The 11,997-nt window shown below is 45.6% G+C and overlaps 1 protein-coding gene across 1 annotated transcript in view; it reads right to left on the reverse strand.

The window, feature by feature from the left end:
• Positions 1-1,740: 1,740 nt before the first annotated feature.
• The window catches only part of Cnbd2 (cyclic nucleotide binding domain containing 2), a 42,673-nt gene continuing 32,416 nt past the window's right edge, over positions 1,741-11,997 (reverse strand). Inside the window, exons 11-12 of the mRNA XM_051188163.1 lie at positions 6,505-6,668; positions 1,741-2,087 (exon numbers count right to left, since the gene is read on the reverse strand). Coding sequence (XP_051044120.1) covers positions 1,766-2,087; positions 6,505-6,668 — 486 coding nt within the window. The 3' untranslated portion in view covers positions 1,741-1,765. The remainder of the gene's footprint in view (positions 2,088-6,504; positions 6,669-11,997) is intronic.

The following is an 11,997-nucleotide window of genomic DNA, read 5'->3' on the forward strand; positions in this document are numbered from 1 at the left end:
TGCCAGTTTGGCCCCTTGCACACCAAACCATTTGTTGATGACCTTTATTCCTTATTGTAAGACTTAGTTCTGATGCTTGCTCCATTGGTGGGGGAGGCTATCCCTGGTGATACGGACCATGGTTAAATGGTGTTAACAACCTCTGGTGTGTACCAAGTACTCTCAATGTGTTTGACCTTAAGACAATTCAGCACTGGAAGCTCACACTGCCCAACCACGCATGCTTGGTCATTGAGTTCATAGGAGCAGCCACACACAAGCTCCCCATTGTTTGTGAACACAAAATGAGATTCCCCAATCCTGCCACTGCACTGGGACCTTAGAGAACTGTGTTTTGTTCCGAGTTCCTGAAGCCCACACCTGACTCAGGGCCCTTATCCCTCAGTGCTCTTCAATCAGCCCTTCCTCTCCTATCTCCTCATTCCCTCTGTCCCCACATCTCCACCTCCTCCTTTGACCGCCTCCTTCTAGCCCTTCCCTTCAGCTCTCCTCTCTCATTGTGGCTTTCCAGGTAGGGTCTCTATACCTATGCAGCCTGAAGTCTGGCTCTTTCCAGCCACAGAGCCCTTGCCTAGTTTCTCATCCTCTGAAGGTACCCCCAGAGCGACAGCCAATAAACACACCTCCCATGAATGAAGACGTCCACAACACCATTTCGACACCATTTCGGAGTCACTGCCCTCAGTCCAAAGAGATCCATAGTGAGCCCCCGCCCCTCCCACTTCCCTAGCCCTCAACAGTGGTACCTGATCTTTACAGGACTGCTGATGCCTCAGACTTGTTTGGTGCTGTGTTTTGACATGGGTTCGTGCCGCCCAGGATGTCCTCCAACCCACAGCGTTTCATCTCTGGATGATCACGTCCTAGTTTGGCGTCTGTTGCCGTGATAAGCTCGATGACTAAAAACAACTTGAGGAAGCAAGGGTTTATTTGGCTTATAGGTTACAGTTCATCATCCAGGGACACCAAAGGCAGGAACTGAGGCAGAGGCCATGGAGAAATGTTGCTTCCAGGCTCGTGGTCAACTACCTTATATAGCCCAGGCCCACAGGCCCAGGGATGGCAACACCCACCATGGGCTGGGTCCCTACTGTAGTGAGATATTCACCTTGTCTGCACCTGTGGCATAGACCACGCCCACTGGGGGGTGGAGACAGGGCCCCACGTGACCTGGGGGAACTAAGGCTGAGGAGGGGGCTCGGAGAGCTCTCTTGATTGCAGCACTGGGACAGAGGTACATCCGGAGGCATCCTTGGGACCAGGAACCTGCTGGTGTCCATCTGTCTATGTTGAAAGTTATTTCTCCCTGAATAAACATCTATTCGGCCTATTTGTTTCTCCTGTTTCTTATTAAACATCAATACCCTACAATTAACAATCAAGAAAGTGTTCCATAGATACGCCTACAGGCCTGTCCAATAAAGGTAATTCTTCAGTTAAGGTCCCTCTTCCCAGGTGTGTCAACACTACGACACTCCTGCCCTTCTTGTCCCCATAGTCCCCAAAGCAAGGATTAAGTGCAGCGTCTATTGATTGAGCTGAAGGAGGCTGGTCTAGATGAGGAATGGTCACATTGGGTTCCCTGGTAATAGACATACCCCAGCCTCCTGGGCATCCATGTCCTCACTATGTCCCATAAGTGTCAAGGGAGACCATGCCTCTCAAGTTACTGGCTCAGTCCTCCAGTCTTCCCCATCCTAAGCCCACAACTCCCGTCTGGTCATCCAGAAAACAGAGAAGCCAATCCCAATGTACTTTATTGATTCTAAAGAAGGACCCCTGCATTTTTATACTGAGGTAGGAGTTCTTGAATTTTGTGCCGGGGTGCTGAAATGGTTTGGACAATCTTCAAAGGGGGTAGGTATTTCTGGGACACCATAAAAACAGGGTAATGCTCTTTCACCTTCTTGTTGAGGTTACACAAATCCAGCATCAAAGACCTAGGGTCGTAGATATCTTTCTTCTTGGTCTGGATCGGGATGAATGGTTGTTGCTCGTCCAGGGGCTTCACCAGGAGCCGCAGCAGATCCTTCCGGAAGATATTCCAGTTGTTTTCCTTCAGGAATCTCTGACACAGCTCTTCATCACTGAAGGGCAAACACAGAAAAGCTGCACTCCAGAGCCCCTCCTGGGCTCTGCCCTCCATCTGAAAGGACAATTCCACTGCTCCTTTCAAGCCCTAACCACTCTGCTCCCCGGCCCTGTTCTCCCTAATCTCTCCACCTCCCCCGCCTTTCCACCAACTCAGTCTTTTAAGCCTGTGCTGCCCCCTGTTGCACCAGGAGTCACTGGTGGGCTACCAAGTGCATGAAATGTGGCCAGTGTGAATTAGACACACCACACAAGGAAATGTGAATTATTCATTTTCAAATTGATGTGTTGAAGGAATATTTCTGATAGAGTGAATCCAATAAGGTGGATTGAAGTTAACTTTTGCGGAAAAACTAGAGATGGTGGTGTATGCCTATAATTTCAGCACTTCTAAGATGCAGGAGGATCACTGAATTTGAGGCTAGGCTGGGATACACAGTGAATATGAAAACAACCTGGGCTACATTGTAAAACTCTGCTTTAAAAAGGCCAAACAAAACAAGGCCAGCAAGATGGCTCAGTGGTTAAGTGCTTGCCATGCAAGTTTGGTAACCAGAATTCAATTCACAGAACCCATGTAAATGTGGAAAGAGGAAACTAACTCACAAAGTTATCTCTGACCTCTATATGAGCTCCATGGCTCCACACATACACATCATGATCACAAACACACATACACAATAGTAAAATAAATGAAAATAATACGTAAAACTATTAGAAAGCTGGTCATGGCACATGTCTATAATCTCAACACTCAAGAGACAGGAGGATCATGGGTTTGAGGCCAGCCTGATCTACACAGTAAGTTTAGGACAGCCTGGGCTACACAGCAAGATCCTATCAGAAAAAAAAAAAAATGTAGGTTTTGGGAAATGTCAATATAAGCTACAGTGGGATGCTGTCGGTACCACCACAGCAAGACCACTCACGCCCACTAAGATAGCTACCATCAGAAGCATGGAGATGCTCAGAATCCAGAGAGGGCCCCACAGGGCTGAGGGAGGTAAACTGGTACAGCCACCTTGGAAAACAGTTTGCCACCTTCACAGAAGGTTAACTGTACAGTTACCATGTGACTCAGCAATTTGCCATCAAGAATACACTTAAGAGAAATAAAAATATGTTAATATAAAACCTACACAAGAATGTTCACAGCAGCAATACTCGTAACATCGAAAAGCAGAAATAATCCAAATGTCTATCAGCTGTTGGGCAACTGTCTGTCTGTCTCTGTCTCTCCCCACCCCCCCCCTCTCACACACACACAATTGTTCTTCTACATAAAATGTCCATAACAGACAAATCTGAGAGAAATAGTCAGTGGCTGCCCTGGGCTGGTCCTAGTCTCCTGATCCCACCTGGGCCCCTCCTCACAGGATCTGAGGGAGAGAAGGTTGAGTGGGATAGGCTTAGTAATTATTGGCTCATTCCTTCTGATACCTCAGCAAGGGAAGGACATTGCCAAACTTCCTGTCCAAGGGCACAAGCCTAACAGCTCACTGGTAACCATGAAGGGTTCCTGCCTAACTGACATTGATCAGGACAAAGGCAATTGGGATCCCCAGGACTCAACCTAAGAAAACACCCAGCAGTCAGAGTGGGATACCAGGTCCTTGAAGTCTCAGTAATTCCCCTACCCACGCATGAAAGCTAACTGTGGGCATCTCTTCTCAATGCCATGTTGAGTGACATCACATTGGTAGCTGGAAATTGGCTGGATGGTATACTCACATCACAGAAATCAGCATGTTATTTGGCAAGATTGCCCCTGCCTCTTAGCAACCTGGCTGGCAGACATTTATCAACATATGGACTGGAGAGGCCCCTCTTCAAAAGTTCCATTAACTCACATCTTATTACACAACACAGAACATTATCTGACTCTGACCCAGTGTTTACCACAGCGTTTAACCCTTACACTGGCTAAGTCTCTTTTGTTTTGTTCTTTTGGTTTTGTTAGTTTGTTTTTCTGCTTTTCAAGACAGGGTTTCTCTATGTAACATCTCTGGCTGTCCTGGAACATCCTTTGTAGAACATGCTAGCTTTGAACTCAGAGACCTGCCTGCCTCTACCTCCCGAGTGCTGAGAATAAAGGCATGAGCTACCCATTTCACAGACATGAACTATGGGGCTTGAAGAGGCCAAAGGAATTTGCCAAAACCTGTGACGGATAAGCACCTAATTACACATCCCTAGGAAACCATTTCTTTTTGGATCCAGAGTCCGAGATAAAGATAAAACTGCATGTCATCCATGGACACTGAGGGTCATACTGATTTCTAATCTACTTTTTGAGTAAATAGCTCCAAACCCCAGTCTCTCCTAAATTGTGGCTATATCACTGTAGTCAGCTCTTTGTTTTGTCTTGTGTGCCATGACCTGGGCTGTGAAGGGGTAGTTTTTAAGTTCTCTAGCTTATGGCATTCTCAGGACAAGTACCTCAGTTTAAATATGAGGCTTGATGGACCTATCTCCCGTGTGATTGGGTAGTCAGGGAAACCATAAACTCAACCATTAGTGAAGGCAGAATCCTGTCTGGCATCATTGAGATGGTACATCGGGCTCCCCACAAACCCCGCCCCGCCCTATGAATTTGTGGGAGGGAGCTGAGGCACCTTAGATCTCTCATCCAGGAGGCTGCTCCATGAGACCCTCTTTAATAGTCACACTCAAGATCCACAAGAGAATGGGGCTCTGAAGCTGGAAGAAGCCACCAGCGATTTTCAACTTGTTTCTTTCTCCAATAGCCCCAAGTTTGGCCGCATCTACATATAAGCTGTTCTTTGATTTGCTCATGATTTTTTCTTAAATCTACTCAGTTCCTTTTGTTTTTGTTTTGAGTTTTGAGACTGGGTCTCATGTAGCTCAGACTTCTCTCAAACTCACTGTTATAGCCTTGAACTCCTGACCTCCTTGCCTCCACCTCCCTGGTGCTGAGATCCCAGGAATGAGCTGCCATGCCCAACTTCAATTATCTCCTACTTAAATGTCTGACTGCCCTGAGTAACAGGTCAGGGTTAGTAAATTCGTCATGTTGTTTCTCTAGTTCACAATAGAATCTGTACATTATTAGTGTCAAGACTACACAAGGAGGGGTGGGTCAGAAGAGACAAGGGTGGGTCAGAAGGTTAGGGGAGAATTAACAAAATAAATTTGGGTTGGAAATCTACAATGAAACCTAATGCTACACGCACCGATTTAAAAATAAACGGCTAAAATTTTCACATACACACAAAACCTGTATACACCTGAAAACACACCCTGAAGTCAGTCTGAGTTTAAAAAAAAAAAAAAAAAAGATGGGACATGACTGCTCCTAGGTATGGTCAAGGAAAAGGTTTGTTGTAGATATGAGAGGAAGGACGGTCAAAAGCATCTGGAAGGGTCCAGACTGAACATGGCCAGCAGAATAAACCAGACCATGGGGAAGCAGGGAGCAAGAGAGGAAGAGAAAGGGCAGGCCTAAGAAAGGAGCTGTGGACCAAGAGGCCAAGGTGGAGAAAGCCAAGCCCCTGGAAGGGTAGGGGTGGGGTGAGACGTGCTGGGAAGAGCTAGCCAGTGTCCCCTTTGACGTGTGTTTTTCTTTTCTTTTCTTTTCTTTTGGTTTTCTTCAGACAGTGTTTCTCTGTGTAACAGCCCTGGTTGTCCTGGAACTCACTCTGTAGTTCATGGTGGCCTCAAACTCACAGAGCTCCACCTGTCTCACCTCCCAAGTGCTGGGATTAAAGGCATGTGCCACCACCTTGATATGTTAATAGGAACCTCAACCAGCCTTTTGTCCTGGGTTTCTTTGAGACCTAACTCCATGTGTATCCTACACTAGCAGAAATACATATCTGGTTAATTTCTCTTTTGAAATTTATATTTCATATATTATATATATGATTGGATGTCTGTACACCAAGTGTGTGCCTTCAGAGGTCAGAAGTTACATACGGTTATGAGAAATAAACCTGGGTCCTCTACAAGAGCAGTCAGTGCTCTTAACTGCTGAGCCATCTCTCCAGCCCCAATTTCTTTTGTTTTGCTGACTGGACTCTACCAAGAAAGCCCAGCCATCTCTCTAGCTCCAAAGAATGCAGCACCATTTGCTAAGCTGTCTTCTCAGTGTGACACACATGGGTGTGTGCCACTGTTTACTGTGGATGTGGATGCTATGCACATCTTAATGTATGTAGCTTTCCCCATATTTTGACTTCATAAAGACAAATTCACAAGTAGATGGCTGACTCAGAGAGGAGAAACGGTTTCAGAGCTAGCTCTTTGAAACACAATGCTAAAAGTAGCATGAGAGACTGCAACCCAGTTCACAGTTATCAACAGCAGTTCTAATGCGCACGCGCACACTTTCTTTTGCTAATGGAAGTCTTGTTGGGTAGAACCAAAGGCCTCATGGACATTCCTGGCACTGACCTGGGGTAGTCCACATCTGTCTTTACCATCTTTTCTTTCGTCTCCTCATCAATCAGTTCATAAAACTTCTCTTTTCTCACCCGTATCAACTCCGTTCCCAGGCTCAAAAGGATTAAGGGTCGAAGGTCACGCAGACTTTCTGGAAGGAAGGCATGGTGAGTGCCCTAGGGAGAAGTTACACAAAGGTAAACCTCACAGAGCAGTCAGATCCACCAGCATTTTCTAGATTAGAAACATGGGGCCTGGAGCGGGGCATCTTTCTGGGGCTTTGCGTGCTGCTGAGGAGGAGCAGTCGGGGCTCCATTCGCTACCCACCAGCACAGTTGTACCAGGTCCGGGAACACCAGGGGCCTCTAGGTCCTCTGTCCCACCACCACACAGCAGATGCGCCTCCCAGGGCCCCTCACACTGTGCTTGAACTTTCTCCATGTCCAATGTCAAATCTGTCCATTCATTCATTCACTTTGAGATGAACTCTTGCTCACCTGGGTCTGAGTGACCATCCTGCCTCAGCCTCCTGAGTGCTAGAACGGGCATAACACCACCATGCCTAGCCTTGACCCATTCTCTCTCTCTCTTGTTTTGTTTGTTTGTTTGTTTTGAGACAGGGTTTCTCTGTGTAGCTCTGGCTGTACTGGAACACACTCAGTAGTTCAGGCTGGCCATGAACTCACAGAGATCAGCCTGCCTCTGCCTCCCAAGTGCTGGGATTAAAGGTGTGCACCACCACTACCTGGTCATTTTCTCTTCTTTAAGACTTAAAAAACAAACAAACAAAAAACCAATATCTTCTGGGCCTTTTCTTTTTCAGGCATCCCCATCTTTTTCCATGGCCATATGCTCTCCCTATGTTCACCGACTTTAAGATCATTTGCTGTCTTCTCTGAAGCTCATGTGGTACCCCTTGCTCTTGGAAATGGCTCCTCTGTAGTTATACATGCTGTAAGGATTCAGGCATTACGCTGGCCCGCCCCTGTCACCTGGCAGAATGCACTCAGGCAGTGCCCTGGTCAGCTCAGTCATTACATATTCTGTGTACAGGTGCAAAGGACCACCCACTTTTGCTCTCTTTCTTGCTGGTCCTCTGAAGGGGCAGACAAGATTTTCCTGCTCCCCTCTTCTCTCTCTCTCTTCCTCTCTCCCTCATTTCTCTCCCTCTTTCTCTTCTCTCCCCCGTCTCCCTTTCCTTTCTAATAAAACTTATCACTTAAGCTCTGTCTGCCTGGCATGTTTGTCCTTGGACTACCAGGGAATCCTCCAAGGCCCCCCACAAGCTTTATTCCTAACATTTGTAAAGGTGATAAAGACAACAGGTCTGGCTATGTGCCATGCAGATAGAATACCCCCACCCTTATTTATTTACTTGTTTATTGATTTTTAGACAGGGTCTTTTTACATAGCACTGGCTGTCCTAGAATTCACTACATAGACCAGGCCGGTCTCAGACTCACAGAAATCCACCTGTCTCTGCCTCCCAAGTGCTTGGATTAAAAGAGTGTGCCACCACGCTGCCACTAGGTGCCCTTTAAGAAGACATTCTGAGGCTGAGTTGTGAGGCTGGATTTCAGGTCCAGAGACTTACTCCAGCTTCTCAGCAGTCAAGATCCAGCCAATGTGTTGAGCGGTGGTGGTGCATGCCTTAGTCCCAGCACTTGGGAGGCAGAGGCAGATGGATATCTGAGTTTGAAGCCAGCCTGGTCTACAGAATGAGTTCCAAGACAGCAGGAGCTACACAGAGAAACCTGTCTAGAAAAACAAAACAAAGACTTCAGCAATGTGGGGAGGAGACATTAGTGACCCTCAAGCCTCCAGTACCCAGTGCTCAAGGAGGGTGTGTGTGTGTTGAAATAGCTGCGTTGGTAGAGTCCTTGCCTAGCATGCACAAAGCCTTGAATTCTATATCCAGTACTACATACAGGGGTTTGTTTCTTTTTATGGATTTTTTCTATTGTTTTATTGTTGCTGTTGTTCCTGAACAGGGTGCCCTTATGCAGTCTAAGCTAGCTTCAAACTCTCGACCAGCCTGCTTCAGTATCCCAAGTTGTGATGATTATAGGTGTGTGCAACTATGCCTTGCTACATTTGATTTCCTACACTTAAAGATTTATTTTTTATTTTATTTTTAATTATGTGTAGATGTGTGAGTGCAGTTGCTTGACGAGTCCAGATGAGGGCGTCAGATCCCCTGAAGCTGCAGTTACAGGTGGTTGTAAGCCGCCTTCTGTGGGATCTTGAAGTGAAATTCAGATCCACTACAAGGGCAGTGAGTGATCTTAACCGCTGAGCCATCTCTCCAACCTTTAAAGATTTGTTATTACTTTTATTATGTATCTGAATGCTGCATGTGTGCAGGTGCCCATGGAAGACAGAAGGGGATGTTAGATCCTTTGGAGCTTGAGTTACAGGTTGTTATGAGTCACTTAGTGGTACTGGGAATCAAACTCTGTTCCTCTGCAAGAGCAGTACATGCTGAGCCATCTCTCCATATAAGCTTCTCTAAGTATTTGAGTTAAACTGAGTTCATGATAATGTCTTCAACCCTAATCCATCCCCATATGTACCTGTCTAACTTCTACTTATCTGTAAATTCCCACTTCAATTTCGAGACACCCAGTTCTCTCTATACCACCCATTCACTATGTGACATCTGGGCATCACCCATGCCCTTGTGGAGAACAAACTATCTACTTTACCTTTCATGGAGGGTGTTTCATTTGTATATAACACTTGGGTTCTCTTGTCTTTTTTTTTTTGTTTGTTAGTTTTTGTTTTGTTTTGTTTTTAATAGGGTTTCTCTGTCATGCTTTGGAGCCTGTCCTGGAACTAACTCTGTAGACCAGGCAGGCCTCAAACTCACAGAGATCCGCCTGCCTCTGCCTCCCGAGTGCTAGAATCAAAGGCATGTGCCACCAACGCCCATCAGATTCTCTTGTTATAGCTTGCATTCCTTCCTGAGACCCACTGACCTAAATAATTTAATTAATTTATGTATTTATTTTGTGATTCTGGGGAAGTGAACCAAGACCTCATTCATACTAGGGAAATGTTACACCGTAAGCTGAATTCTTGGCTTTCTTTTCATGTTTTTATTTTGAGACAGGGTTAAGGCTGGCTGACTCTGTAGCCCAGACAGACCGTAAGGCCTTAAACACATACTCTTCTCACTCAGGCCCCATGAGCAGTGGAGGTTATAAGTATGCAGCACCACACACATCTGTCTTTCTCGGTATTTGATTGTTTTGTTTAAATTGCATACATTAAAATTCACTCAATTCCAGGTGTAGCAGCACATATATAGAATCAAGGTGATCACCCAAAACTTCAAAGCCAGCCTGTGCTACACAGTAAGGTACAGGACAGCCTGAGCTATAGGGTGAGATACAGGCCAACCTGGGCTACAGAGTAAGACCCTTTCTGAAAAATCTAAAGAAGAAGAAGGAAGACAGAAAAGATTAAAAAAAAGATTCACTCTTGGGCTAGGGATGTAGCTCATTGGCAGGGCAATTTGCTTAGCATGTATGAAACCCTAGGTTTGATCACCAGTATTAAAAAAGTAAACATTTAAGAAACACCAGAGGCAAGCCAGCCATGTCTGCATGCTGAAAAGCCCTATGGCTTGTTTCTCCATCATAGTCTAAACATTGTGAGTTCCAGGACAGCCAGGGCTACACAGAGAAACCCTGTTTCAAAAAACATACATTTGGGGGGGGAGGCTAATAATAATTTGATAAATATTTTTAAAAATTTAATTTTTAACATACATGGTCAATCATGCCTTTAGTCACAGCACTTAGAATTCAGAGACAGATGGATATCTGTGAGTTCTAGGCCAGCCTGGTCTACATAGTGAGTGGACAGTTAGAGCTTTATAATAGTAAGAGCCTCTCTCCTCTCTCTCTTAAGCTGACCTTGAACTTGCAATTCTCCTGCTGTAGCCTCTCAAGTACCTGGGGTGGTAGGTCTGTAACACAAGGCCCAGCTTTCCTTTTCTCCTCTTAATGTACTGCAAATGAGGACTTTGAGAGGACAGTGCTGAACAAGAGTGCTAAGCGGTGACATCCGCGACTTACTACTTCATTGTTTTAAGGGATGTCCAGGACTTCCACCTATGAGTTTTCTCTTTTTGTGATGGGAAATTGATAACTAAGAAGTATAAATTAGGGCTTATGGCAAAAAGGGAAAACTAGAGAGAGGATAACTTCCTGACTGCAGAGCACGGGACCAGAGCCCAGGAGATAAAGGAGAAAGCTGGAGCCCACCACCAGCTGTGTTAACAGCCTCCCTGCCCCATTATCTTAAAAACAAGGCCACTGAGCCTGCCGGTCAAAAAAAAAAAGAAAAAAGAAAAAAGAAAAATCCTCTAACCTTGCAGGTGTGCTAATCAGTCTTGCCTAAACAAATGGCAGTTACTATTCACTTTGATCCATGATAAACTTGTAAAGAAGCTTTATACTCTGTGAAATCTCTGTAACCTTGGAAACCTTGTGAACTGAGACTAGCAGTCTCAAGCCTCCCTTTCCCTTTTTCCTTTTAAAAACAATGCACAATTGTAAGCAGGCGCCTTACTCTTCTGATAGAGTGAGGTCCCAGCCGGTTTGGTTCTTAGCAATAAAAACCTGTTGCTTTTGCAATCAGGAATCACTTCCTTGGAGGCTGAGGAAACCTGGTAGGCATAACACTTTGTCTTCTTAAAAATAGATTTATTTATTATATATGTGTGTGCCTGGGTGTGTGTATATACAGGTGCCCACAGAAGTCAGAAGAAGGTGTTGGATTTCTTGGAACTGGAGTACAGATGGCTGTTAGCTGCCATGTTAGTGCTGGAAGTGAACCTAGGTCTTCTGCAAGAGCAAGGACTCAGCCATCTTCCAGCTCCCCCCTCCTCCCTTCTGTTCCCTCCCTCCCTCTCTTTCTCTCTCTCCCCTGTCCCTCACTGCAGTGCTGGAGATTGAACCCAGGGTCCCTGAACAAGCATGCATCACTTAGCAGCATCTGAAGCCTCATTTAAAAACTGCTTGTCTTTCTCTAAGACAGGGTAGGGTCTCCCTGTGCAGACCAGGATTGCCTCCAATGTGTAATCCTCCTGCCTCAGCCATCCAAGGGTGGGATCATAGGCATGTACCACCTCACCAGACTTGTTTGTAAATACTGTGATTTGTGTCTCCCAAATAAAGACATTTTTATGTTTTTATGTAGAAAGCTTTGGAAGTTAACTTTTAGAGTAGTATACAGAGTAATAGGTTTTGTGGAGCGCATGTTCTCGTGTGTGCCTGTACATGGAAAACTGAGGTCAATCTCAGGTGTCATTTTGGTTTTTTGAGACAGGTTTCTCTGTGTAGCCTTGGAGCCTGACCTGAAACTCACTCTGTCCACCAGGCTGGCCTCGAACTCACTCACAGATATCTTCCTGCTTCTGCCTCCCAAGTGCTGGGATTAAAGTCGTTAGCCACCACCACCTGGCAACCACAGCAACTTTATTATAAAGGAAAACAT

Source organism: Phodopus roborovskii, unplaced genomic scaffold, assembly GCF_943737965.1.
Source record: "Phodopus roborovskii unplaced genomic scaffold, PHOROB, whole genome shotgun sequence".
In the NCBI taxonomy this organism is placed as follows: domain Eukaryota; kingdom Metazoa; phylum Chordata; class Mammalia; order Rodentia; family Cricetidae; genus Phodopus; species Phodopus roborovskii.